Raw genomic sequence first — 25,513 nt, 5'->3', positions numbered from 1 at the left:
GGGTGTATGGCAGGGGTTGGCTGGAGACAGGGCAGGGGGTTTGGTAGGGGCTGGCTGTGGGCAGGGGGTGCAGAGCTGGATGCAGGCAGCAGGGGGCGAGGCTGGTGCGGGCAGGGCAGGGGGTGCAGCAGAGGCAGCTGGAGCGCCGGCCCTTTAAAAAGCCCCCAAGCACCCCGCTATCTCAGGGCTCTGGGGGCTATTTAAAGGGCCCGGGACTCCCCTGCTTCTACCCCAGCCCCAGACCTTTTAAATAGCCGTGGGAGCCCTGGGGAATGCATGGGGGCGGCGGGGCTCCGGCGGCTATTTAAAGGACCAGGGTGGCAGAGGCAGCTGGAGCCCTGGCCCTTTAAATAGCCCCCAGAGCCCCCTGCTACCCCAGGGCTCTGGGGGCTATTTAAAGGGCCCAGAGCTCCAGCCGGGGCCACAGGGCTTGCGGCGCTCCGGCTGGAGCTCCAGCCGGGGCCGCAGGGCCACAGGGCTTTCGCGCTTTGGCTGGAGCTCCAGCCGGGGCCGCGGGGCTTGTTGCACTCCGGCCAGAGCTCCAGCCAGGAGAGCGGGGCAGTGGGGCTTGTCGAACTCCGGCCAGAGCTCCAGCCAGGAGAGCGGGGCAGCGGGGCTTGTCGCGCTCCAGCCAGGAGAGCGGGGCCGCGGGGCTTGTCGCGCTCCAGCCAGAGCTCCAGCCAGGAGAGCGGGGCCGCGGGGCTTGCGGCGCTCTGGTCAGAGCTCCAGCTGAGAGAGCGGGGCTGTGGGGGTCAATAACCTAATCCCAGATTTGGACCTTAGCGTCCAAAATATGGGGGTTAGGATGAAAACCTCCAAGCTTAGTTACCAGCTTGGACCTGGTACTGCTGCCACCACCCAAAAAATTAGAGTGTTTTGGGGCACTCTGGTCCCCCCAAACCTTCCCTGGGGACCCCAAGACCCAAATCCCTTGAGTCTCACAACAAAGGGAAATAATCCTTTTTCCCTTCCCCCCTCCAGGTGCTCCTGGAGAGCTACACAGAAGCAACCTCCGTGAATCTAAGCAGAGGGACTCCACCCTCCCCGTTCCCAGTCCTGGAAAACAGAATTACCGAGAGTCAATCTCTCTTCCCCCCTCACCCAGAGGGAATGCAAAGTCAGGCTAGTACATCTAACACACCCAGGTTCCCCCCGACTTCTTCCTCCCACCAATTCCCTGGTGAGTACAGACTCAATTCCCTGGAGTTCCCCAGTAAAGAAAACTCCAACAGGTCTTAAAAAGAAAGCTTTATGTAAAAAAGAAAGAAAAATACATACAAATGGTCTCTCTGTATTAAGGTGACAAATACAGGCTCAATTGCTTAAAAGAATATGGAATAAACAGCCTTATTCAAAAAGAATACAATTTAAAGCACTCCAGCAACTACAGACATGTAAATACAAAAGAAAAACAATAACCCTTATTGTTTTTATGATCTCTGTACTCACAACTTGGAAGCAGAAGATTAGAAAGCAGGAAATAGAAATTACTTCTCAAAGCTGAGAGAGATTCAGGCAGACGACAAAAAACTCAGACACAAACTTCCCTCCGCCCAGAGTTGAAAAAATCCGGTTTCCTGATTGGTCCTCTGGTCAGGTGCTTCAGGTTACTTTTTTTTCCAGGTGAAAGAGACATTAACCCTTAGCTATCTGTTTATGACAGGGGCAGCCGCGCTCCCGCTGGCACTTTGGTCAGGGAAGCAGGGCCATGGAAGACCCCGGAGCAGACCGCAGCCAGGGTAAGTAAAAACATTTTAAAAGTGCCTAAAGCGCGGGGCCCTCTTAGGCGCAGGGCCCGATTCCCAGGAATCGGGCAAATCAGCCTAAAGCCAGCCCTGGTGGAGGAAGGACAGTAACTCATAGCTAGTAAAGTAACAACACTATATAGATACACTTCGTGTTTCAGCCAAAACAGAACTTAAAGTATCTTAACATTTCATTTTGCCACAATGTCCTGACTTATTAGCCTCACCTCTCTTTGAGCTAACAGAATTTATGGTAAAACCTATATAAATTCACAAAGTGCATGCTTGCCTTTTGGCATGATGACATGCACTGCAACACCACATGAAGGTCTTTTAGGGAAAAAAGAGGATGCATTAGTTCAGATCTAAACTAAAACATTAAGTAAACCCACCTATGTCACAATCAAGGGTGTGAAAAATCCACACCCTTCCACAACACAGTTAAGATGACCTAACCATCAGTGCAGACAGCATTAGGTCAACAAAAGCATTGCAGCTACAGCCTCTCGGGGAGCTGGTCCCCGAGCATCAGGAGAACCCCTCCCATCACTGCAGTGAGTGTCTACACCAGTGTTACTCAGACTGGCTCTCGAGCTGCAAGTGGCTCTTTAATGCATCTCCTGGAGCTCTTTGTAGCACATATTAAAACACTGTGTGATTTAATTATTAACCAATCTAACTTATTAACCAATTATAGTTGATAAAATAATAATACTTGATCAGTCATTTTGCTGTGAGAATATTATATATATATATATATTATATATAAACATATATAAACTAAATAGTTTCCCTGTCATGTGGTTTAAATATGAATACACAGTACCACAGTATACAAAACACTGAATTCTCACTACTGTGGCTCTTATGGGTAACCTTGATAGCTAATTTGGCTCCTGAACCCCTGAGGTCTGAGTATCACTGTTCTACGCTGAAGCTCTACAGTGGCACAAATGCAGAGCTGCAATTGTGCCACTGTAGCAGTTTACATATAGATATAACTGTAGTTTCCCATCATTAGGGAATTGCCTATTCGGCATGACTCATATCACTGGAATTGCCTATTCGGAATGACTCATAAAGCAAGAACAGACAGCTGCACCAGGAGACCACACCTTATCCACCACTGCTCTAAAAAAGGGTGCTGAGATAGAGGTCAGCTTTGTGGGATCTTGGAAAGAGACTAAATGGCAGCACAAGAATGAAATGCAGTCAGTACTCACATCACTGTGGGCTGAGATGAAAACTTACATGAAAAGAATCACAAGTGGAACAGAAGAGCAGAATTAGGTTAACCCAAAGAGAAATGCTATGCATTTCCGCTTCTCAGAAACTGCGAGCCCTCATAAATATATCCAAACAAAAGTACAACATGTAAAATATCTATGGAAGTTAAAAGAAGGTACCTCTAAAGTCAGTTGCTGAAACAGGAAAGGTAACCCTTTAAATGTGATACAGCAAAGATTGAGATCTATGGGCCCATGATAACAGCTGTAAGTTTGCCAGTAATAAATACAATATTACCCTGGAGACAGGTTAAAATGACTCAGTTAAGGTGGTGGAACCAAGCACTGAGGCACGGCCTATGCTGATATATGGACACTGTCAAGGTTTATTATTTACAGAGAAGCATGAACTGTGTTTGGCAAATAAGCTAAGTTCTCCGTACTAAAGAATTTGTTGTCTAGGTTATCTTCCCCTTCCTAATATAAAAAAAAAAAAAAAAAAAAAAAAGAATTCCAAAGATTCCATTCTGAGTTTCAAAACCCCTCCAGCACTGAAACATGAGTGTAATGTCCCAACCTGCTGGGGCTGCTAAACTCAAGCAACTCACCTCCTTTTCTTCCTGGTACTGGCACTTCCATATTTATGAATCAACAGGCAACTAAAACAAGTAGCATTATTTTTATATGTACCAGTAGATATGATGGAAGTCAAGAAAAATATACCCCCAAAAAGAGAAAAGGAAGAAAAAGACTAAAAAAAAGTTGTTTTGTCCCCTATTTTCCAGGGCAATCAGCAGACTACTCTGCCCCAGCCCCCTTTTTTTTCAGCCTGGGTTCCCAACTTGCACCTTGTTGGATTCTAGGATTATCTTTCCAGCACATTGAGTGACTAGTAAGACTGAACTGTGATCATCTATATGTGACCTAAAAATCACCTTTAAAAAGCCTTTTAACTTAAAGGAAATCATACCCATATGGCTGACAAAAACAATTCCTGGACAGCATTTCAACACTTCAGACTGTATCCTCGCTGTCAAATGTGTTTTCTATATTTTAAAACCAACAAGGGTCACATTGGCAGGATCTCAGTTTTGTTGAGTCACTGCCTGTTCATATTCAAAGAACTAAAACAACATGTAACTACAGAATAAAACATCTAAATGACAATGTTCTGTTAGTAAGTAGCTAGATGACTTCTCACTTTTAGAGAAAGGTTACTCACTGTTTTTTCATTCCATGGGGTGAGAAGTACCTGATAGGTATAAACTGGGAAGTATTTGTAAAAGATTATTGTTTTATTAAAAACACATTGATATTCTGAGCCTCCCTGTCAGAAGCAATCACATGGACGAAAGCAACATTTGTGATGCAAGCTATTTCATCAACCAGTTTCCATTCAGTTCTGACACTGGCTTAACAATCAAAAGAACATTTTTGCTTTAAATATTTTGCTTCAAATTCTATAGATTGGTAACTCATCATTACACAACAAGAAAAAGGATTTAAGACAGTAACAGCCCAATTACATTTCCACTCAGGCCATTTCCTCAAGAAGTGTTTGTCCTCTGTACATGCTGAATGAGATGGAAGCAGAAAATCAAAGAAAGCAGTAAAACAGCATTTTCAAACCCTCACAAAGCAAGAAAATCTAATCTCATTGGATAAGAGAGTTATCTTACGTAACAGTGCAATTCATGGCACTGAAATGCATTTGCAATAAAGGCCTTTTGTGGCTATCAACTGTCCCTCAGCTTCACTTTGCTTTTGAGTGTGCTTAAACGGCCATTAATCCCTTTGTAATCAATGTCTATGAACATCATCATTACATTAAGCAGGAAGGAAACTGATTTATTATCTGCTTTGACACTAGGCCCCGGTATTGCTCCTGTCACAAATTATGGACCTGATCCAGCATAGGCACCGACTCCGTGGGTGCTCCGGTGCTGGAGCACCCATGGGGAAAAATTGGTGGATGCTCAACACCCACCAGCAGCTCTCCGCCCAGCTCACCTCCACTCCGCCTCCTCCCCTGAGCATGCCGTGTGCCCGCTTTTCCCCCTAGCTCCCAGCGCTTGCGCTGCGAAACAGCTGTTTCGCGTGGCTGGGAGGGCGGGGAGCGGAGAGGGAATGCAGTGCATTCGGGGAAGAGGCAGGGCTGGGGTGGGTCTTGGGGAAGGGGTTGGAATGGGGCTGGATAGGAGCGGGGAAAGAGTGGAGTCACAGCTGGAGCGTGCGAGCACCCACTGGCACCAGGGAAAGTTGGGCGCCTATGTGATCCAACAGCCCCTACACATTTAGTCTCTTTGAAATTACAGAACCACCTACATGAGTAAAGGGTTGCAGGGTATTACTTTTCAGCAAGATGACAACAGGAGACTCTAAAATATGAATTATAAGCTTCTATTTTCCATGTGTAGTTTATACAGAACATGAAGATCTTCCACACAAGTTCTCATTTTTCCAGAGAAATTAAGGCATCTTCTAAAAAGAATTGCCACAACCCCTCTGAAATGTAGTATCCAACCCATCAACAAGTATAAAAAAATACTAACTGGGGGATAAAGGAGTCATTTTTATAATATATGGCCCAGGGTGGACTCATTTAAATTAAAATGATTTAAATAATTGATTTTAATCATGATTTTAAAATCACCAGGCAGGAAACCATGATTTAAATATCAATTTTAATCTCATTTTGCATTTTTACTTTTTAGTTATTTTCTTAAAGATTAATTCTCACTGGTTGGTGTAATTTGCTCCTCTTTTTTGCTAACCAGGAGGGTACACAGTATCTATGCACATGTATTGTCTAATATACATTTATTCAGATTCTTAATTTTTACATCTTCTTCTGTTAGAAAACGGTGAATGACCTTTCTCATTTACAAGATGATTAATTTTTTTTTTTTACTCATGATTTGAATAAAGCTGCATTTGCATGGAAATTGGAATTCAGCTGGAATGCACAAAAATAACATTTTAAAATTGTTTTATTTAATTACTAAAAATGATCTTAGATGTACTGGATATGTAAGAAAAATAGTTTATCAAAACATGTTTTGCATTTAAAACTAATGGATTTACTAAATAAAGGAAGTAACTGCAATTAGTGAATTGAACTTTTTTTTTCTGTCACCGTGTCCTTCAAGATTTTAGAACTAGTAAGTCTCATTCTCTCATCTCATTTTTATTCATAGACTGGAAAAAGGAAAAACGAGCACCCCTGCTTTTTCAACTCTCAATTGGTTTCTCAACTATGAGTGGACTAGTCCTTAAACTGAACTAGTTGAATAATCTTAAATGAAGAAAATATTCCCTCTAAACCTGCAGAACAGGCTACTGGTGTCAAAAGGTGGTTTAGAACTTCAACAAACCCTGGGTCCAGGTGCTTAGCCAGTGACTTCAACCAGTTCAGTGGCTTGATTTTTTTTTTTTTAAAACTTTGGCAGCAAACACCTACCGCTTAACTATTATTTAAATTTAATTCAAATGATTTTAATAGATTATACACATTTTGGTTTGAACATAGATTTTAAAATTTTAAATTATTTTTTCCCAAAAGAATAACTTATATTTGGGGAAGGAGGGGGTGGAAATCTGATTTTTTATTTTAAAATCAATTTGTATACAGCCTGATATGGCCTATTACATTGTTGCTGGCATTGCATTATAATACATTCCAATATTTGCTTCCAAGGCAAAAAAGGGAATTTTAAGGAGAGAACACAAGGACAAATTAAGTGAGAACCAGTATTTCCTGAACCATTACAACAGCAAAAGAAACAAGTCACTTCGACCCAAATATGGCAGAATTAGCAACTCGTTTATCCACTATTTAAAAAACAAACTTGCTGAATCATACTATATCAGAGTACCAACCTACCTAGCCACTACCTGTCTAACCTGTGTACAGGAAATGAGATTTCAACATCTTTGTATTTTCCTTTCTGTTCACGCTCTCAAGTTACTACTCGCCAGCATGTTTACAGAATGTCAGGCTCAGGAATTCTCTTGCAAACTATTTCTTCTCTCTCTCTCTCTTTTCTTAAAAAAAAGGGCAGGGGAGGGGAAAAACAGTGTGATTAGAGGTGTGGGATGATTTATGCTCCTGTTGCTGGTTCATTAATACACATACTGCTTTTCAAATTTGATTCAGGACACAATTTGTAGTTTGATTCGGCTGAAGGCCTTGCCACTGCAGTATATCAGAGGTCTATTAAGTGCAATATTTACATCTGTGGGGGTGGAGCGTGTTAACTTTTGTTTCAAATTAAGATTTTTCATTCAAGGAGTCTTTCGGTGGGAAAAGGAGAACTTAAAAATTACAAATTAGGAATCCTCCAGAAAAAACTGGTGTGCAATTTGTGTCATAGCCCCTGTGCATTAGTTTATTTACTTCAAGACGCAATACTGTATATTTTTAATCTGAAAGGTGAGGTTCGGAGGAACTCGTTTGTTTAGAGGCGGGGAGGGGGGCAGGAGAGGGAGTGGAAAGCAGAAAGAAGGTTTAGAAATAAAATTGACTTTTCAGAGTAAGAGCACGCACATATATACACACACACACACACAAAATTAACAAGGCAAAGTCGTGTTTTAAAAATACAAAAACCTCTACAATATCCTTTTAAGCCCTTTTTAAAAATCTGGCCCAAATCTTCTAGTTTAAAGCAACGTCTGGCATCGCTGAATAGCTGTATATAAGTAAGTGTTACTGCTTACTGCCTTCGTTAAATTTACAGACTGCTCAAAATATATTCTTCAATGACATTAATAGGCAAAATCCTAGCTCCAGTGACTTCAATGGAGCCAGGACTTCACCTATTAAGCGTAAATTTAAAATGCTTTGGGAGAACATCATCATATAGGAATCTTCAACTGCTATTAAAGGTCCTATAGCACTATTCACCAGAATTTGGAAAAGGGGTTGTAATTATAGCATCACTGCAGAAATTGCTACCAAAGCTGAAGCATATTAATAATGGAAAACAGTCATTGTACACCTGTATTCTCATCAGCAGAACCTCTTCTCCCCACCTAGAAACCATTCACAGATCATTCACTCATGTAGCATGAATGATCTATATTTATGAGGGTGTACAGTTCTGACTGCAGGGTCAAGGGACTTGGATGTATAATTGGGAAAACCACAACCTACACACCTGGAATGACCCCCAGACTAGAAGTATTTGACACCATGATGTCAACAAAGGTGTCCTAGGTAAATTCCAACTTTGGTCATTATATTCTGCCCACCTAAAATTCCCTCTTCAGTTTCACTTTCCTTAAAAAAAAAGAGAGAGAGAGAGAGCGCGCGCACGAGCATGTGTGCTTGTGTGTGTGTTTTGTGTAATGTTACCAGCACAGAATGGCTACCACTTTCCCCCCTCAGAGTCAATTTCATTTCAGTGGTGGGTTAGGAATCCATATAGGGATTCTTTGGAACGAAAGGCAAAGTGTAGTACAGACAATCGCATATGAATCTCTCACTACACAGTTTTGATTCCCAGAACTCCCTGTTAAATCAACTATGAGAATAATAGAAGTAGCAACTTTCCATCTGTCAGAAGTTCATTAAGATGTGACCACAAGCAATAATTACCATGTTATCAGCACTTGGAAAGCTTACACAGAACAAAGAGCATAACAAAGAGTGCTTTTGTTCAAGGCAGTTGGAATTCTTGCTTATTGGAATTTACTTTTGAGCTATGAAATGGTACTTTTAAAAGACAAAAAAAGAGTGATGTTGCTTCAGAAAACACAGAAAATGTAGCCGCGTGACTTGAATACCTACTCCAGACGATTTGCATACACACTGAAAAATTCTATTTTAGAAGATCGAAAATATTATAACGTCTGTTTTTTCCTCAAGACACAGTTGTTTGATATTTAATTACCACCGAGCTAATAAAATACTGAAAAATGGGAAACATATGTCTATAATTCTTCTTGCTTATGCAAGAACTTTGCTTTTTACCTTTTTGTAATCTGAGTAGGATCCTGGAGACCTGGATCCAGTTCAAAGATCTCATTATCTAGTAGCCTTCGGAGTGTTACGTCTGCCAGCTGCTCCATTATCCTGAATGCCTCATCAATATTAAGGAACATGGAGAAGTCTCGTTCTTTACTTGAAGTGGTGATACGGATGATATCAGTCATAAAGACATTGGAGGTTCTTTCCAGTTTCTGGACATCAACCCAGGGAACTAGGAGTTTTACTGCCATTTGAGAAAGAGCAAAAACCCCTTAGGAACCGAGTTTAAACTTTTCACAGACTTCAGAAATATGCAAATATATTAAAATTCAGAATGCACTTTAAACAGGTATAAAGAGGAAGAAAAATATCCTTCCGTATATTAAAAAAACAAAAACAAAAAACACAAATGCCTAATTATACCCACTATTCATTCTCCCATGTTCTAGGCAGAGAGCTTATCTTTTGAGGGATTGCTCTACAGTAACTTTTAGTTTTCATGGAAGACACTAAATCAAGTAACATCGACAGGATTCCTCTCCTCACAAAGCCGGTTACGTTTCATTCGCTAGGAGGCGGCAAGAACATGAGGAAGGGCCATGTACCCTACTGGAAGTAGGCTATGAGAAAGGTGAGAACTCGGTCTCCTACTCAGTTGGATAATTTCAGGGAAGCAGCAGGCTAGCTTACTTCCAGAATGGATGGGCTTTGGCTGGAAACTAAGCCCCGAGTCTGGAAACAGAAGTAAACATGACTACGCAACACAACGTGTAAATGATTGTACTAGGGAATTCAGTAGTGCACTTTACAGCATGGTCCTCTCATACTATCATGTGGCATAAATACTGAGCTAACGTTTTCATATATATGCATTTATAGATCTATATAATTAGCCTGTGCTGCCTCCCACAGCTCCCACTGGCCAGGAACAGCGAACCATGGCCACTGGGAGCTGTAGGTGGCCGTGCCTGCAGATGGTCAATGTTAGCAAAATGTTTCGCAGCCCGCAATCAGATTACCCTGATGGGCCACACGTGGCCCACAGGTTGCCCACCACTGGCTTATATTCTGTATGAAACAGGAGGAGCATGCCAAATTACAGAAAAGGTCAAAACTGGTGGCAAAAGATAACATATTTTCAAAATTTAGGAACAATGAAAACTTAATTAAAAACTATGAAAACCTGACAGTAGCCTTTTAAGAAACTGAACATGTCAACCTTTCAAAATTCTAAATCTTTTGATAGATGTCTCTCCTTTGAGTATCTTTGAATATGTTTCAGTGTAAGTGCCCTTCTTGTGTCAAAGTACTGTGACTTCACATAAAACTCACTACATCACCACCAGAAATAAAATAAGGATTTTTTGGTCAAGTAGCAGAACCAAAAGATTTAGCCCTTTGCCCATATTTCTGTTCATCCAACAGGACTGAAGCATTTCAATAAAACAGAATTAAAATAACTGCCAAGACTTTTTTTCTTTCGGTTTTGTAATTCGTGTTTTGTTTCTCCCAGCAGTTGTGTTTGAGAGAGTGCGAGAACCAGGTTCTATTGGCATTATTTTCTAAAGCCATAAGATTTAGGCATTTTAAGTAGCATTGCTTAAATACCTTTGTGGCTCTAGCCTAACTGCTACTTTAGCTGCCTAAATCCAAAAAGTAGATGCTAAAAAAAACCATTCAGCTGCTGCCTAATCCTATAGGTAGCTACATTTCCACCAGTAAAGTCCCTTAAATACCTAATAATCTGCTGCTGGGCATCACCACAGGCGCTTTAGTTCTGACGCCCAGGTGCCAACCTCATGCCTAAGCCCAACTGGGAACTAAACCAGAGAAAGACTGAAAATAACTCTATAGCCCAGTGGCTCACCTGGGATGTGGGAGACCCGAGTTCAATTCCCGGTTCCAATGCTAAAATTTGTACACAGTGGAATGTCTCTCTTGTTGAAGCCATTCCACTGTGTACAAATAATTAGTCACTGAAGACTGAGCACCACCGACCCCAGAATATCCCACAGCCTCCTGGCTAGGGCACTCTATTGAGAGGTGGAAGATACGGATTCAAATCCCTGCTTCAAACCAGGCAGAGGGGTCTCCTACATACTAGCTGAGTGCTCTGAGCTAAAGGCAGCCTTCACTTCCTGGTTTTTGTGAGGAAGGGCTTAGGTGCCAAATTCCACGAGAAGGTTCCTGACTGTGGATCCCAAGCAGAGACAGGTGCCTCCCTCTGACCCAGACTGTGGCACTTAGATAGGAAATGCCAAGGAGAGGAGTGTGACCTATTAAGCAGCTCTCCACTCACCCTGTTGGCTTTTCCAGATCCCATTTTTCAGCACTTAACTCTTCCCTTACACCGTACAGGGAGCCTGGGTGCCTAACTCCGGGCTGTGGATGCCATTAGGCAGCAGGGTTAAGTTAGGCATTTTAACACTGAAGCTAAGAGCCCTTTGCAGATCTAGTCCTTAGTGACTATGACATGAGAACCATGATAACAAATTCCTTGCTTCACAGTAAGTGTCAAGTTCTCCAATATTAACAACCATTTATAACTATAATTATTTATGAACTATTCAGTATGTCGGTTGACAAACATGACAAAGAGTGTTCAAATCGTATCTGTCACCCACATCAGAGATGAGAAAAAAAATAAATTTCAACACTAGATACCATCAAGTAAGTTTAGGACTAGGGTTGTCAAATGAGTAAAAAAATTAATCACATTGTTAAATAATAATAGAATACCATTTATTTAAATAGTTTTGGATATTTTCTACATTTTCAAATATATTGATTTCAATTACAGCACAGTCTATAAAATGTTCAGTGCTCACTTTATATTTATTTGGATTACAAGTATTGCACTGTAAAAAAACCCAGAAAAATATTTTTCAATTCACCTAATACAAGTACTGTAGTGCAATCTCTTTATCAAAAAAGTTGAACTTACAAATGTAGACGTATGTACAGGAAATAAGTTAATTAAAAAATACAACAAATGTAAAACTTTAGAGCCTGCAAGTCCACTCAGTCTTCTTGTTCAGCCAATCACTCAGACAGACAAACAGGTTGTTTAAGCAGCAAAGAGTCCTGCAGCACCTTATAGACTAACAGACGCATTGGAGCATGAGCTTTCGTGGGTGAATCGTCAGATGCATGCTACCCGCTTCTTGTTTACAATGTCACCTGAAAATTAGAACAGGCATTCTCATGGCACTGTTGTAGCCGGCGTCACGAGATGTTTACGTGCCAGATGCGCTAAAGAGTCATATGTCCCTGCACGTTTCAACCACCATTTCAGCAGACATGTCCATGCTGATGACTGGTTCTGATCGATAACAATTCAAAGCCATGCGGACCGATGAATGTTCATTTTCATTAGCCGAGTCAGATGCCACCAGCAGAAGGCTGATTTTCTATTTTGGTGGTTCGGGTCCTGTAGTTTCCTCATCGGAGTGTTGCTCTTTTAAGACTTCTGAAAGCATGCTTCACACCTCGTCTCTCTCACATTTTGGAAGAGACTTCAGATTCTTAAATCTTGGGTCAAATGCTCTAGCTATATTCAGAAATCCCACTTTGGTACCTTCTTTGCATTTTGCCAAATCTGCTGTGAAAGTGTTTTTAAAATGAACAACATGTGCTGGGTCATCATCTGAGACTGCTATAACACGAAATATATGGCAGAATGTGATTAAAACAGAGCAGGGCACATAAAATTCTCCTCCAAAGAGTTCAGTCAAAAATTTAATTCATGTATTATTTTTTTAACGAGTGACATCAGCATGGAAGCATGTCCTCTGGAACGGTGGCTGAAGCATGAAGGGGCATATGAATGTTTAGCATATCTGGCACGTAAATACCTTGCAATGCTGCTACAGAAGTGCCATGCAAATGCCTGTTCTCACTTTCTGTTGACATTGTAAATAAAAAGAGGGTAGCATTAGCTCCTGTAAATGTAACCAAACTTGTTTGTCTTAGTGATTGGCTGAACAAGAAGCAGGACTGAGTGGACTTGTAGGCTCTGAAGTTTCACATTGTTTTGTTTTTGAGAGCAGTTATGTAAAAAAAAGTCTACATTTATAAGTTTCACTTCCACGACACACAGATTGCATTACAGTACTTGTATGAGGTGAACTGAAAAATACTATTTCTTTTGTTAATTTTTCACAGTGCAAATATTTGTAATCAAGAATAATATACACTTTGATTTCAATTACAACATAGAATACAATATATATAAAAATGTAGAAAAACATCCAAAATATTTAATCAATTTCAATTGGTATTCTATTGCTTAACAGTGCAATTAATTGCGATTACTTTTTTTAATCGTGATAAATTTTGTTGAGTTAATCACGTGAGTTAACTGTGATTAATTGACAGCCCTATTTAGGACCAACATTTAGGAAGGGTTGGTGCACAGGTGCTGGAACTAGAGCTGCAGGGGCTGCTGCAGCACCCTCTGACTTGAACTGGTTTCCATTATATACAGAGTTTATAGTTTGGTTTAATGGCTCTCAGCACCCCCACTATTAGATTATTCCAGCAACTCTGGGGTGGTGTGTTGGGGTTTTTGTTGTTTTGTTTTGGATTTTTTGGGGAGGAGGGGGAGGAATACAGTACATTCTTCAAGAGAAAAAAAAAAGTTAATGAAACCTGTTTTGCTTTTTTATATACTTTCACAAATATTAGCCTAATTAATGCATGAGAACCAGGAAGTGAAACAGACTATAAACAATAGTAAATGAGTTGTTTATTTTCACTGTCCAAGATGAAAAAGGAACATAAATGTAAAATAAATTATATTTATTTCAATTCTGCATTTTAATAAAGTGTTACTCGCAAAGATAAGGGGCTATCTCTGGTTATGTACTATAATATTTGATAGTTTCCCTTCATTATCCTTCAACAATCTCCAGTAATATATAAATGAAGCTTTGTGAATAATAGTAAGGCATTTTATCTCTTTCTGCTTTGATCTGTAAAAATCCATTTTATTGTGTGCAGAGGATTTCATATGTTCATCATATATTAGTGGACAATCAACAAGATATTTAAAACAGAGACTGAACTAACTATGCATCAAAACAACAACGACATTTTTCCAAGCCACATGCAACTTCTGTATTATAATCAGCAGAAGTTGCAAGTGCAACATGATAACTGGGTTCTAATAAAGTAGAAAGGAAAAGACATCTAACTGGGAGAGATGTATTAAATCCTAGAAATTAAGAGTTAACATTTTGCATATTTTACTGTACTCTAATTCAGCTTTAAATCTATAAATATAATATTTGAATAACCACACAATCACAATTTAACTTGATAAAAATAACTCTTCTATACATAAACAGTAAAGCATCCCTGATCTTTAGAGTATAATTAGCAATGTTTCATTCTGCTGTTCCTGCTGGAGTTGTGGTAGAATTTACAGGAATCCCTACAGTGTTACTCAAGAGCATAATCCTGCTAATGAGAAGAAGACACACACACCCTGAAAAGAAAAAAACAGTTAAAAGGGTGTCTTCATTTATAATTTCCATGGGTATGGAAGGCATCTCATAAGAACATTCCCTGGGGCTCCACTGGAAACATGGGACGATATCTTTTGGAATGGCTTATTAGCAGTGATTATTTGGTAGATTTTTCAAGCCATTCTTAAAAAACTTTAACTTGTCACTTCTGTGAAAGATTTAAAGGTTGAAAAGGGAAAACCAACGTTTTAAGATATTTGGGAGTTGTTTGTTTTAACTCCCCCTTATCTGTAAAACTTGTTCAGAAGCTTGAAAAAACAAAATTTCATTCCTTTTTATTTGAAAATACTGGTTTTCCCCTTCCACTTCGTCACATGGAGAACAAGACACAGCTGTGCTATGTTTACTACTCATATTACTTTAAAGTGCATAACTGATGTCATGTAGTTCTAAGAACGGGTTTTTTTACCCAACTTACACTTCCTTTGCTGTCTCTGTACTAACTGCAGCTATTAACAGTGGCTATTTTTGTGTGTGTGCATGTACACACCAATGGGGGAGGGACTGTTTCTGAGTGACTATGTTCTGTATTAAAAATAGTTATTTAAGAATTTGTCATCAGATACATTTTAAGGCAGATCTACTTTGGGGCCTAAACTATTTGGCATGCTTTTAGAGCAGACTGTTTTACTGACTTCCACCATACAATTACCACCACGGTCCACTTCATATTTAAAAAAACAACAGTTTAAAGCAATTGTCATCTATGTATACTAATAAGAAAACAGTTTGTTGTAAGTAAAATATATGACACACGACAACGTGGAATTTTTAAAAGCAAATACACTCAAATTTAACAGGATAGTTGACCCAAACAAAACAAGTTTCAGAACTCTTCATTGTTGCATTAGCCAAATACCATACAATAAGATTAGATTTAAACACATCAGCATAAAAATTACCCAAAAATTGATATATATGTTTACAAGTCTGTATAGGGATAACAGTTGTTATATGTTCAGACTTACATTCTTTGCCTAAGAAGAAGGAATAAAAACAGAGGTGATTGATGCTCAGATAAAGCCAGCCTTGACGAGGAACTTTACCCTTCCAGCAGCAGCATGAATAATAGGTAATTAATTTCTCTGCTTCAGGGAAGTTAAATCTGGCTTCGAATTTCACTAGCGCTTCTCGAAACTTCTCAGGATCCTCCTCCTGCTCTGCTACTTTACTCCTGGTCTCTTCTGCTATCAATGCCTGATTCAATGACAAGATAATATATTATGGCAAACTGGTAGTTTGCCCAAACTAGTTATTACAAGCCATCAGTACATTTTTTAAATCCTGAATCTCTCTTAGAAAGGTATCCAAGTTGATGTGCAAGTTATACAGACATTTACTTAGTACTTGCAGTCTGTTTACCCACACTTCCAAACCCAGTCTTCTTTTTGGTCCCAAGTTATAAATGAAAAATATTGTTCAAACTACAATTTATAATTACAGTCTCGATACCAATAATGGCTTGCTTTGATCACGACAATTATTTCAAATAACCCAGAGAAGGCAATAAATATTATTGGAATTTCACTCAGCATATGATGGCTGTAGAAGCATTAATTTGACTTTCACAGTACAAAGCTACAGTATCAAATTTTTATATTGATCAGCACTATTACCAAGAAACAGTACAGTGAAGTATCCGATAAATAGTAATAAGCTTTAAACTATTTTTTTAAAGACTTGAAATAATTAAGTGCTATGTCTTTTCATTACAGCTCTACAAAAAATAAGGAGTAGAGAAAGACAGTTAAATGCAAATTGCTTGGCTAACTGCAAATTTACTTCAGGTGCTACAAAATACAAAATCACTCCTACTGGAATACTGTAATCCCATATGCCAGATGTCTATAGCAAAGGAAAGAGAGCTGATGTAACAATAAAAATATGGGCCCATTATTCAGTTTGAAACCTGCAGAATTCTACGTGTCCTGCTCTCACTTTCATGGTCACAAAATTATTAAAAGACGTGAGTTTTATTCAAGTCTTTCAGAGAACTTGGATGTACAGGGTGTAGTAAGGAAAGATAAATCACTGAACTACTGCCAGAAATAGGAATTTAAAAAAAGAAAAAAAAACACTTTTCAACAAGGTGCATGCTTTACAGATGTTGCATCAAGGATCAAGTAGATGATGGTCTCATTTTTCCCCATTTAGGGATAAAATTTAGATACAGTTAACAGACTATTTGGAGCTAGTCTTTTAAACATAGATGTTTTGGATGGTGTTCAGTCCCTGGATAGAATTTTATCTTTCTTTCTGTAATATCACAGATAAACAAGAGTTTAACTGCAGTCCAAGACCAACGATATCAATGATGCTAAAGATTCATGTACTGTAATCTATAGGGCCCTACCAAATTCATGGTCCAGTTTGGTCAATTTCACGGTCATAGGATTTTAAAAATAGTAAATTTCATGATTTCAGCTATTTAAATCTGAAATTTCACAGTGTTATAATTGTAGGATCCTGACCCAAAAAGGAGTTGTGTGTGGGGGTCACAAGGTTATTTATGGGGTGAGGGCTGCAGTACTGTTACCCTTACTTCTTCACTGCTGCTGCTGGTGGTGGTGCTGGGCATCTGGAGAGCGGCAGCTGCTGGCCAGGAGCCCAGCTCTGAAGGAAGAGCAACCGCCAGCAGCAGCTCAGAAGTAAGGATGGCATGGTATAGTATTGCCACCCCTACTTCTGCACTGCTGCTGGCAGGGCACTGCTTTTGGGTCAGGACCCCCAATTTGAGAAACACTGGTCTCCCCCATGAAATCTGTAAAGTATAGGGTAAAAGCACATAAAAGACCAGATTTCACAGGAGGAGACCAGATTTCACGGTCTGTGACACGTTTTTCATGGTCGTGAATCTAGTAGGGTCTTAGTGATCTACGATGTCAGAGCATTTTTGTGTTGACTACCCTCTACGAATTAAAAGCATCCTGAGCATGGGTGCAGAGGCAGAACCCTCTTAGAAACCCAAGCAACCTCCCTCGTCCAAGTGTGTGTGTGTGATCAATGCTGGCTTCTCACATAAGCACTGCCCCTGGACAGTGGGACCCAACATATCTTAAACCTGGGTCTTGTGCTAGTAGGTTCAGTCATCTGTCAATTATGTGTCTGGTGAAATTTTCAATCTTGAGTAAGCGGATGGGTGTGCGAGTGCTCGTGCATGGATAGATGTAGATAGGAGAGACTGATGGGATGTGTTAGGAAAGTATGAGAGAGAGAAATCAGGGGAGAGGAAGGAAGCAGGAAAAGAAAAGGGAGAAGCTACACAATTATAGGAACACAAGAAAAGAGAATAAACAGATATTGAAGAAAACTCAAGAAACAATACATCATGATCTATTACAGGAAAGAACATTGGAGTGAAGCCAGAATGGGAAAGAATGTATAATGGAAGTGAGAAAAGATGACACTATACACCTCATTTGCAGAGGTATTAAGAACCTGCAGCTCCCACTGACTTCAGTTGCAGGTGGAAGCGCTCAGCACCTCTGAAAATCAGGCCCTGCAAGTATTAAATTGAAAGGTAAATGTAATGTACTGCCAATCAACTACAGCCCATGACAGACTACACAGCTGTTATTCCTGTAGCTTCCTAAGGCATGATGGCACAGGTATTTTTCAACATATCTAGTAAGCACTAGGCATGTGGATATCAGATGAAAATACTGTTATTGACATACTTTCCAACTCTTTCCAATGAGGGATGACAACAAACTAATGAGGCCACTGATATGGAATATGGAAATCAAGACTTGAAAAAGAAAGCTATATACATTTCATGACAAATATAATTGTGTTCAGAATAAATACAGCTGCAAAGTCACCTCATTTTATCAAAAATACTGTCTAGATGGGCAAAAGCTAGTATGGACACAAACAGTTGGTAGACTAGTATAGTTCCACAATATCAAGAGTTATTTCTACCAGTTCCTTTACTAGTGGGCAGGGGAAAGATGAAAGCAAGACAACTTTTCTTACCTTTACTTTCCCTTTGACAAAACTAACAATATCTTCTTTATTATCAAAAACAGACAAAGTATGGAGTAAGTTTTGTTCCAGCCACTCCCAGTGCTGATTTATCTCCTCTAAAGTGGCACCTAGAAAAGTAAAAAGAGCTAATTAAAAACCGTATAGAAGAAATTACAGAAGAAATGAACTAGAAAAAAAGAAATTAAATGCAGTTGTGTCATAGTGCATTAAAATAAATTAAGTTTCTGAAGTCACAAATGAAAACTATTAGTAGCAAATAGGTCAATAAGGTGTTACATTTCAAGGCATAACCAGAGAAAACAAAAGTAATACTACTTTAAGTAATAGTTTTTAGTACTTTTAGTTTTCAAGATGTGAACACAAGTTCTCTGCAGAAAAAATGCTGGTCTGACTTTCAAAGCAGAAAAAATACAAAGTTCTTACTGCCCTGTCTGGACATGGCTCATTTTTGATTTAAGGTTTAACTCTCCTGCCTCTCCCAATAAACACATGCTCTCTCTCTCTCACACACACACGTGCCTTTGGGAGGAGGTTATGTGACCTTTAATTTGGTACCCTATTAGTGAAGACTTTTGTAATAATCAAGATGTCTGACAACAAAGGAGTTTGTTTTTGGTTGTTTTAGCACTGCTTGACAAGCCTAAAATGAGAATGTCTGCCGTTTTGGAGAGAGATGGGTGAATAGAATAAGCTTTGAAACATGATGGATTTCTTTAAAAAGCAATACAATTTATTCTTATTAAGTACCACGTGTACCTACGAACTCCAAAAACGTGATTTTAGTCTCTGGCAGTTTGCTTCAGGCAAAATGCTTGTTGAGCTCCACTGCTCCAAAAAAGCTGCAGTTGTGTGTCATAACGACATGAGATCAAAAAAGTGCAAGGAAAAGAGGAAAGTTATAAAACAGCACTATTAGGAAAAAAAGCTAGCCACCCCTCTACAAGATAGCACCTGCCAGTTAGTCATTACACAGGATAGGTAACAGATAAAGAAGGCATGATGTGCTCTTTTCAGTGCCCTGCTGGGAAGAGGCAACAGTGAACAAAAAGAGGAGAGCATGGAGGAAGAAAAAGAAAATTCAAGTACAAATCTCATCATCACAAAACCTGAGATCTGTAAACATCAGAGACACTGCATGTCACCTCACACGGCAGAGATGATAAATTTAGCTCAACATTTTCCACCTTCCTCTGCTAGGTTTCCCACGAGGAATGCCAACTGGCAGGGAAACTTTCCAAGATTTAACTTCCTCAACAGGAAGGTCTTGCGATGGAACTTCATAAATATCATCAATCAAGACAAAAAATATAGAAGAAATCATAAGAAAGAAGATAGCCATTTAGATGGCCTTTGCTAACGATTAGGAGGACTACATGCTGTAGGATATTAATTACGACCTACTGTTTCATAGGAGCTGTTTTAATATAAAATAACAATTTATTAAATTGAATTTTTAAGCCTGAACAATGTAGACAGAGGGTAAACACAGTGAGGACGAATCAGCTGTCTGCCTTTGTGTGTGCAGTCTGAAATGAGAGACTACAGTAAGGAGGAGTATTCCATAGTAGTTGCCATATTTTCTTTGTTGCTAGACATCTGGTCCAAGCACTGGTCATCTCTCACCTGCACTGCTGTAAATCTTCTCTCTGCCTTACGGTCTACCCACTCATTCTGTTCAAAATGTTGCCCAAGTTATCTTCCTTCTCTCTGACCATGTCACCTTACCACTTCATGACTTGCTCTCCTCCCTGAGCTCCCCATCTCTCACTCCCTAAATTCAAGCTCCTTGTCTTCAAATACAAGCATGATCTAAGACTCCATCTACATGACAGACCTTACAGCAGCACAGCTGTACTGAAGCAGCTGTGCTGCTGTAAGATCTCGTGTAGCCGCTCTATGCCAATAGGAGAGAGCTCTCTTGTAGACATAATTAAACCACCCCAAACGAGTGGTAGTAGCTAGGTCAGCAGGAGAAGCTCTTCTGCCAGCAAGGTGCTGTAAACACAACCACTTATGCCAGGGAAACTTCGGTAGCTCAGGGGTGTGCCTTCATTTATAACACTGATCACCGCAAGTTTTGCTGACATAAGTGGTAGTGTAGACATGGCCTTACTCACCCCTTCTCTGGCCACTCTCCTTCCTTCTCATGCCCCTATGCTCTTCCCAATCCTTTTGCCTTACTTCTCCCTTCATCTACTCCTCTCTCTCTCTGCTTCATGGCTTTTTTTTTTTTTAATACTGCCCTATGCCTAGAGTCTCTTGTCCTCATCTGCTAAGCACCCTCTCAACTCCTCCTCTTCTCTCCTCTGAACCCATTTATTCAATAATCCCCATACCCACTCTGTTCTGAACGGTCTTCACGTCTCTTGCCTGATATTTTTTGCAGCACTGCTGTAGCTGGGTTGGTCCCAGGATATCAGAGAGACAATGTGGATAAGGGAATTTATTTTATTTGAGCAATTTCTGTTAGCGAGAGACACATGCTTTTAAGCTACACAGAGCTTTTCTTCAGGTCTGAAAACGTAATTAGAGTGTCACAGCTAAATACAAGGTGAGACAGATTGTTAAGCATAAGGGGTTGCAGGAGATGAGTTAAAATGAAGGGGCAACTGACACTCTGGTCACAGAACAATCTGTCCCACCTTGTAATTATCAGTGACACTGATTACTTTTTCCAGACCTGAATAAGAGCTCTGTGTAGCTTGCAAACTTGTCTCTCACCAACAGAAGTTGATCCAATAAAAGATATTACCCTCATCCACCTTGCCTTGAATTTGTCCATCTTATTTTGTTTGTAAATGCTCTGAAAAGACAGAGAACACGTTGTTGTGTGAAAGCTAGCATTTAAACCCACAGACCCTATCTAAGTGGGCAGTTAATAATTAATATTCTCAGTATGTTAACTATCCAGCAATGTGGGAGCAACACAAAATTACATACTCTCGTGGGGATTGCTAGCAGGCACAGGAGCTGCTCCTTGGCTGCATTTCCAACTTTGACTGCAGTAGAAACTGTCTGTAACCCACTTCAACCAGAACAATCTATGGATTGTTGAGGGGAATCTTGAGAGCCCCTCCAGCACCTCACTAATACAGGGAGAAATTAATAAGCAGATTCCCCCAGTTGCTACAGTAGAACCTAACACTGCTTTTCTGCTCCAAGGCTCCAGCTTTATGGGGAACTTAAGGGGGCAGAGTTTCAGCAGCTTTTCCCCATGGCCTTCCCTAAATAAATTCAGGTATCAGTTTTGGGGAACGAGGATAAGCAAAGAACCACAATGGAAGAGGCAGCTTGGAAAACTTCGACACTGTGCTAAAGAGAGTCGGGCTCTGCTCTGTTATTGACTGGTATTGCCAGCCCTAGCAGGAAGCCTGCTTTTTCCCCAGCTACTGAAGGTAGCATTTCATAACCAAAGGATTATTAGTCAGAAGCAGGTTAAATTTTTATTGTTCTAAATGTCTTTATGGATTTTTTGCTCATAAAACTGCAAACATGCCTTGACTACAAAAGACACACAAAAAATATAAGACCGGCCATACTATGTTATACCAATAATCCATCTAGTCCAGTATCCTGTCTTCTGACAGTGGCCAATGCCAGAAGCTTCAGAGGGAATGAACTGAACAGGCCAATTATCAAGTGATCCATCCCCTGTTGTCCAGTCCCAGCATCAAGCAATCAAAGGCTTAGTCATCTTGGCTAATACACATTGATCAACCTATCCTCCATGAACTTATCTAATTATATTTTCAACCCAGTTATATTTTTGGCCTTCACAACATTCCCTAGCAATGAGTGCCATAGGATGACTGTGAGCTGTGTGAAGAAGTACTTCTCTTTGTTTTAAACCTCCTGCCTACTGATTTCATTGGGTGACGCCTAGTTCTTGTTATGTGAAAGGGTAAGTAACACTTCCTTATTTATTTTCTCCACACCATTCAAGATTTTATAGACCTCTACTGAATCCCCCCTTAGTCAACTCTTTTCCAAGCTGAATGGTCCCAGCATTTTTAATCTCTTCTCATATGGAGGTTGTTCCATACCCCTAACCATTTTTGTTGCCCTTCTCTGTAGCTTTTCCAATTCTAATGTATCTTTTTTCAGATGGGGCAACCAAAACATCACACAGTATTCAAGGTGTGGGCATACTATAGATTTCTAAAGTGGCATTATGATATTTCCTGACTTATTATCTATCCCTTTAACTAGTGGTTCCTAAGATTGTTAGCTTTTTTGACTCCACATTGAACAGATGTTTTCAGAGAATTATCCACAATGACTCCCAGATCTTTCTTGAGTAGTAACAGCTAATTTAAACCCCATCATTTAATAAGGATTATGTTTTCCAATGTGCATTACTTAGCATTTATCAACATTAAATTTCCCCATCTGCCATTTTCTGGACCAGTCATCCAGTTTTGTGAAATCCCTTTGTAACTCTTCCCAGTCAGCTTTGGATGTAACTATCATGAGTAATTGTGTATCATCTGCAAACTTTGCCACCTCACCATTAACCCCCTTTTCTAGATCACTTATGAATACGCTGAATAGTACTGGTCCCAGTTCAGATCCTTGGAGGACCCAGCTATTTATCTCTCTCTCCATTCTGAAAACTGACCATTCATTCCTACCCTTTTTTTTCCTGTCTTTTAACCAGTTACTGATCCATGAGAGAACCTTCCCTCATATCCCAAAACTCTTTACTTTGCTTAAGAGCCTTTGGTGAGAACCTTGTCAAAAGCTTTCTGAAAGTCCAAATATACTATATCAATTGAATTACCCTTGTCAACGTTTGCAGACCCCCTCAAAGAATTTTAATAGATTGGTGAGGCGTGATTTCCTTTTACAAAAGCCGTGTTGACTCTTCCCCAACAAATCGTGTTCAACTGTGTGTCTGATAATAATAGTAAAAACCAATGCAAAGAATTAATTTAGCTTCTCTGCAACAGCCTTGTCTTCCTTAATTACTCCTTTAGCCCCACTGACTGACTGGCAGACTTTCTGCTTCTGATGTCACTTGAAAAAAAAATTGGTGTTAGTTTTTGCCTCTTTTGCTAGTTTGCTCTTCAAACACTTTCTTGGCCTGCCTCATTCTATTTTTTGCACTAGACTTACCAGAATTTATGCTCCTTTCTATTTTCCTCACTACAATCTGACTTCCAATTTTTAAAGGATGTCTTTTTCTCTCTAACCACCTTTTTTATTCTGTTGAGCCATGGTGGAATTTCTTTGGTCCTCTAATTATTTTTTTATTTGGGGTATACATTTGATTTGAGCCACTATTATGGTGCTTTTAAAAATGTCCATGCAGCTTGAGAGCATTTCCACTCGTCACTATACCTTTTAATTTCCATTTAACTAGCATCTTCATTTTTGCGTAGTTCCCCTTTTTCAAGTTAAATGCTACTGTGGTATTTTCCCTCTCACAAAGATGTTAAATTTAATTAAATTATGGTCCCTATTACCAAGCAGTTCAGCTATATTCACCTCATGGACCAGGTCCTGTGCTCCACTTAGGACTAAACTGAGAATTGCCTCTCCCCTTGTGGGTTCCAGAACTAGTTTCTCCATGAACCAGTCATTAATGGTGTCTAGAAATTTCATCTCTGGATTCCGTCCTAAGATGACATGTACCCAGTCAATATGGGATTAGTTGAAAACTCCATTATTGGGTTTTCTTTGTTTGCAGCCTCTCTAATCTCCCTGAACATTTCACGATCACCATCACCCCTCTGGTTTGGTGGTCGGTACCATATTCCTACTGCTATATTCTTCTTGTTCAAGCATGGAATTTTCATCCATAGAGATTCTTTGGTACAGTTCGATTCATTTCAGATTTTCATCTTATTTGACTCTGCTTTCTTTCACATCTAGTGCCACTCTCCCACCAACGTGACCTATTCTATCATTCCTATGTATTTTGTATCCTAGTACTACTGTGTCCCATTGATTATCATCATTCCACCAAGTTTCTGTGATGCCTATTATATCAATATCCTCATTTAAAATCAGGTACTCAAGTTCACCCATCTTTGTATTTAGACTTCTATCATTTGTATAGAAGTACTTATAAAATTTGTCAATATTTCGCTATCTGCCTTCATGTGATATAATTGAATGGGACTCTTTTTCGTTTGACTGTTTTTCTTCAGCTCCTACTTGTACTTTATCAACTTCTACCCGCTCCTCTTTACTAGGACAGAGAGAATCCCTGTTAATAGATCCTCCCCTAAGGGATGTATGTGCTTCTCTGCACCTGTCGACTGTCCCCCTGCTCTTAGTTTAAAAACTCCTCTACAACTCTTTTAATTTTACATGACAGCAATCCCATTCCATTTTAGTTTAGATGGAGCCCATCCTTTCTGTATAGGCTCCTCCCTTTCCAAAAGGATCTCTAGTTCCTAATAAACCTAAAACCTCCTCCTTACACTATCGTCTCATCTATGTATTGAGATCCTGCAGTTTTGCTTGTCTAATTGTCCTGAACATGGAACTGGAAGCATTTCAGAGAATGCTACCATGGAGGTTCTGGACTTAAATCCTTTACGTAGCAGCCTAAATTTGGCCTCCAGGACCTCTCTCCTATTCCTATGTCACTGGTACTTACATCCAGCACCAGCAGCTCCTCCCCAGCACTACACATAAGTCTATCTAGATGTCTTGAGAGAACCCCAACCTTCACACCTGGCAGGCAATTCACTATGGCATTCTCCCAGGCATCACACACCCAACTACCTATATTTCTAATAATCAAATCCCCCAATACTATTACCTGTCTGTTCCTAATAAGTCACCTCCCTTGGAGGGGGATCCTTAGTGCAAGAGGATACCATGGCATCATCTGCAAGGAGGGTCCCAACTATGTGATGGTTTCTCTCCACTTCAGCTTGATGTTCTCTCCTTCCCGGAGACTTTCATTCTCTGCAACACCATAAAAGCCATCAGACTGGGAGTGAGAGCACTCTACCGTGTCCCAGAAAGTCTTGTCTATGTACATCTGTCTCCCTAAGCTCCTCCAGCTCTGCCATTCTGCTGTCAAGAGACAGTACTCGGTCT

General features: G+C 39.9%; 1 protein-coding gene across 4 annotated transcripts in view; it reads right to left on the bottom strand.

The window, feature by feature from the left end:
• The window catches only part of TBC1D8 (TBC1 domain family member 8), a 78,495-nt gene that overhangs the window by 31,678 nt on the left and 21,304 nt on the right, over nucleotides 1-25,513 (bottom strand). For all 4 annotated transcript variants that reach the window (XM_030570160.1, XM_030570180.1, XM_030570184.1 and 1 more), the window contains exons 3-5: nucleotides 18,446-18,564; nucleotides 15,439-15,667; nucleotides 8,946-9,186 (exon numbers count right to left, since the gene is read on the bottom strand). In XM_030570160.1, the coding sequence (XP_030426020.1) occupies nucleotides 8,946-9,186; nucleotides 15,439-15,667; nucleotides 18,446-18,564 (589 nt within the window). The remainder of the gene's footprint in view (nucleotides 1-8,945; nucleotides 9,187-15,438; nucleotides 15,668-18,445; nucleotides 18,565-25,513) is intronic.

This window comes from Gopherus evgoodei, chromosome 1 (assembly GCF_007399415.2).
Source record: "Gopherus evgoodei ecotype Sinaloan lineage chromosome 1, rGopEvg1_v1.p, whole genome shotgun sequence".
Classification (NCBI taxonomy): domain Eukaryota; kingdom Metazoa; phylum Chordata; order Testudines; family Testudinidae; genus Gopherus; species Gopherus evgoodei.
The sequence above is the reverse complement of the archived record's forward strand: the minus strand, read 5'-3'. Positions and strand labels throughout refer to the sequence as shown.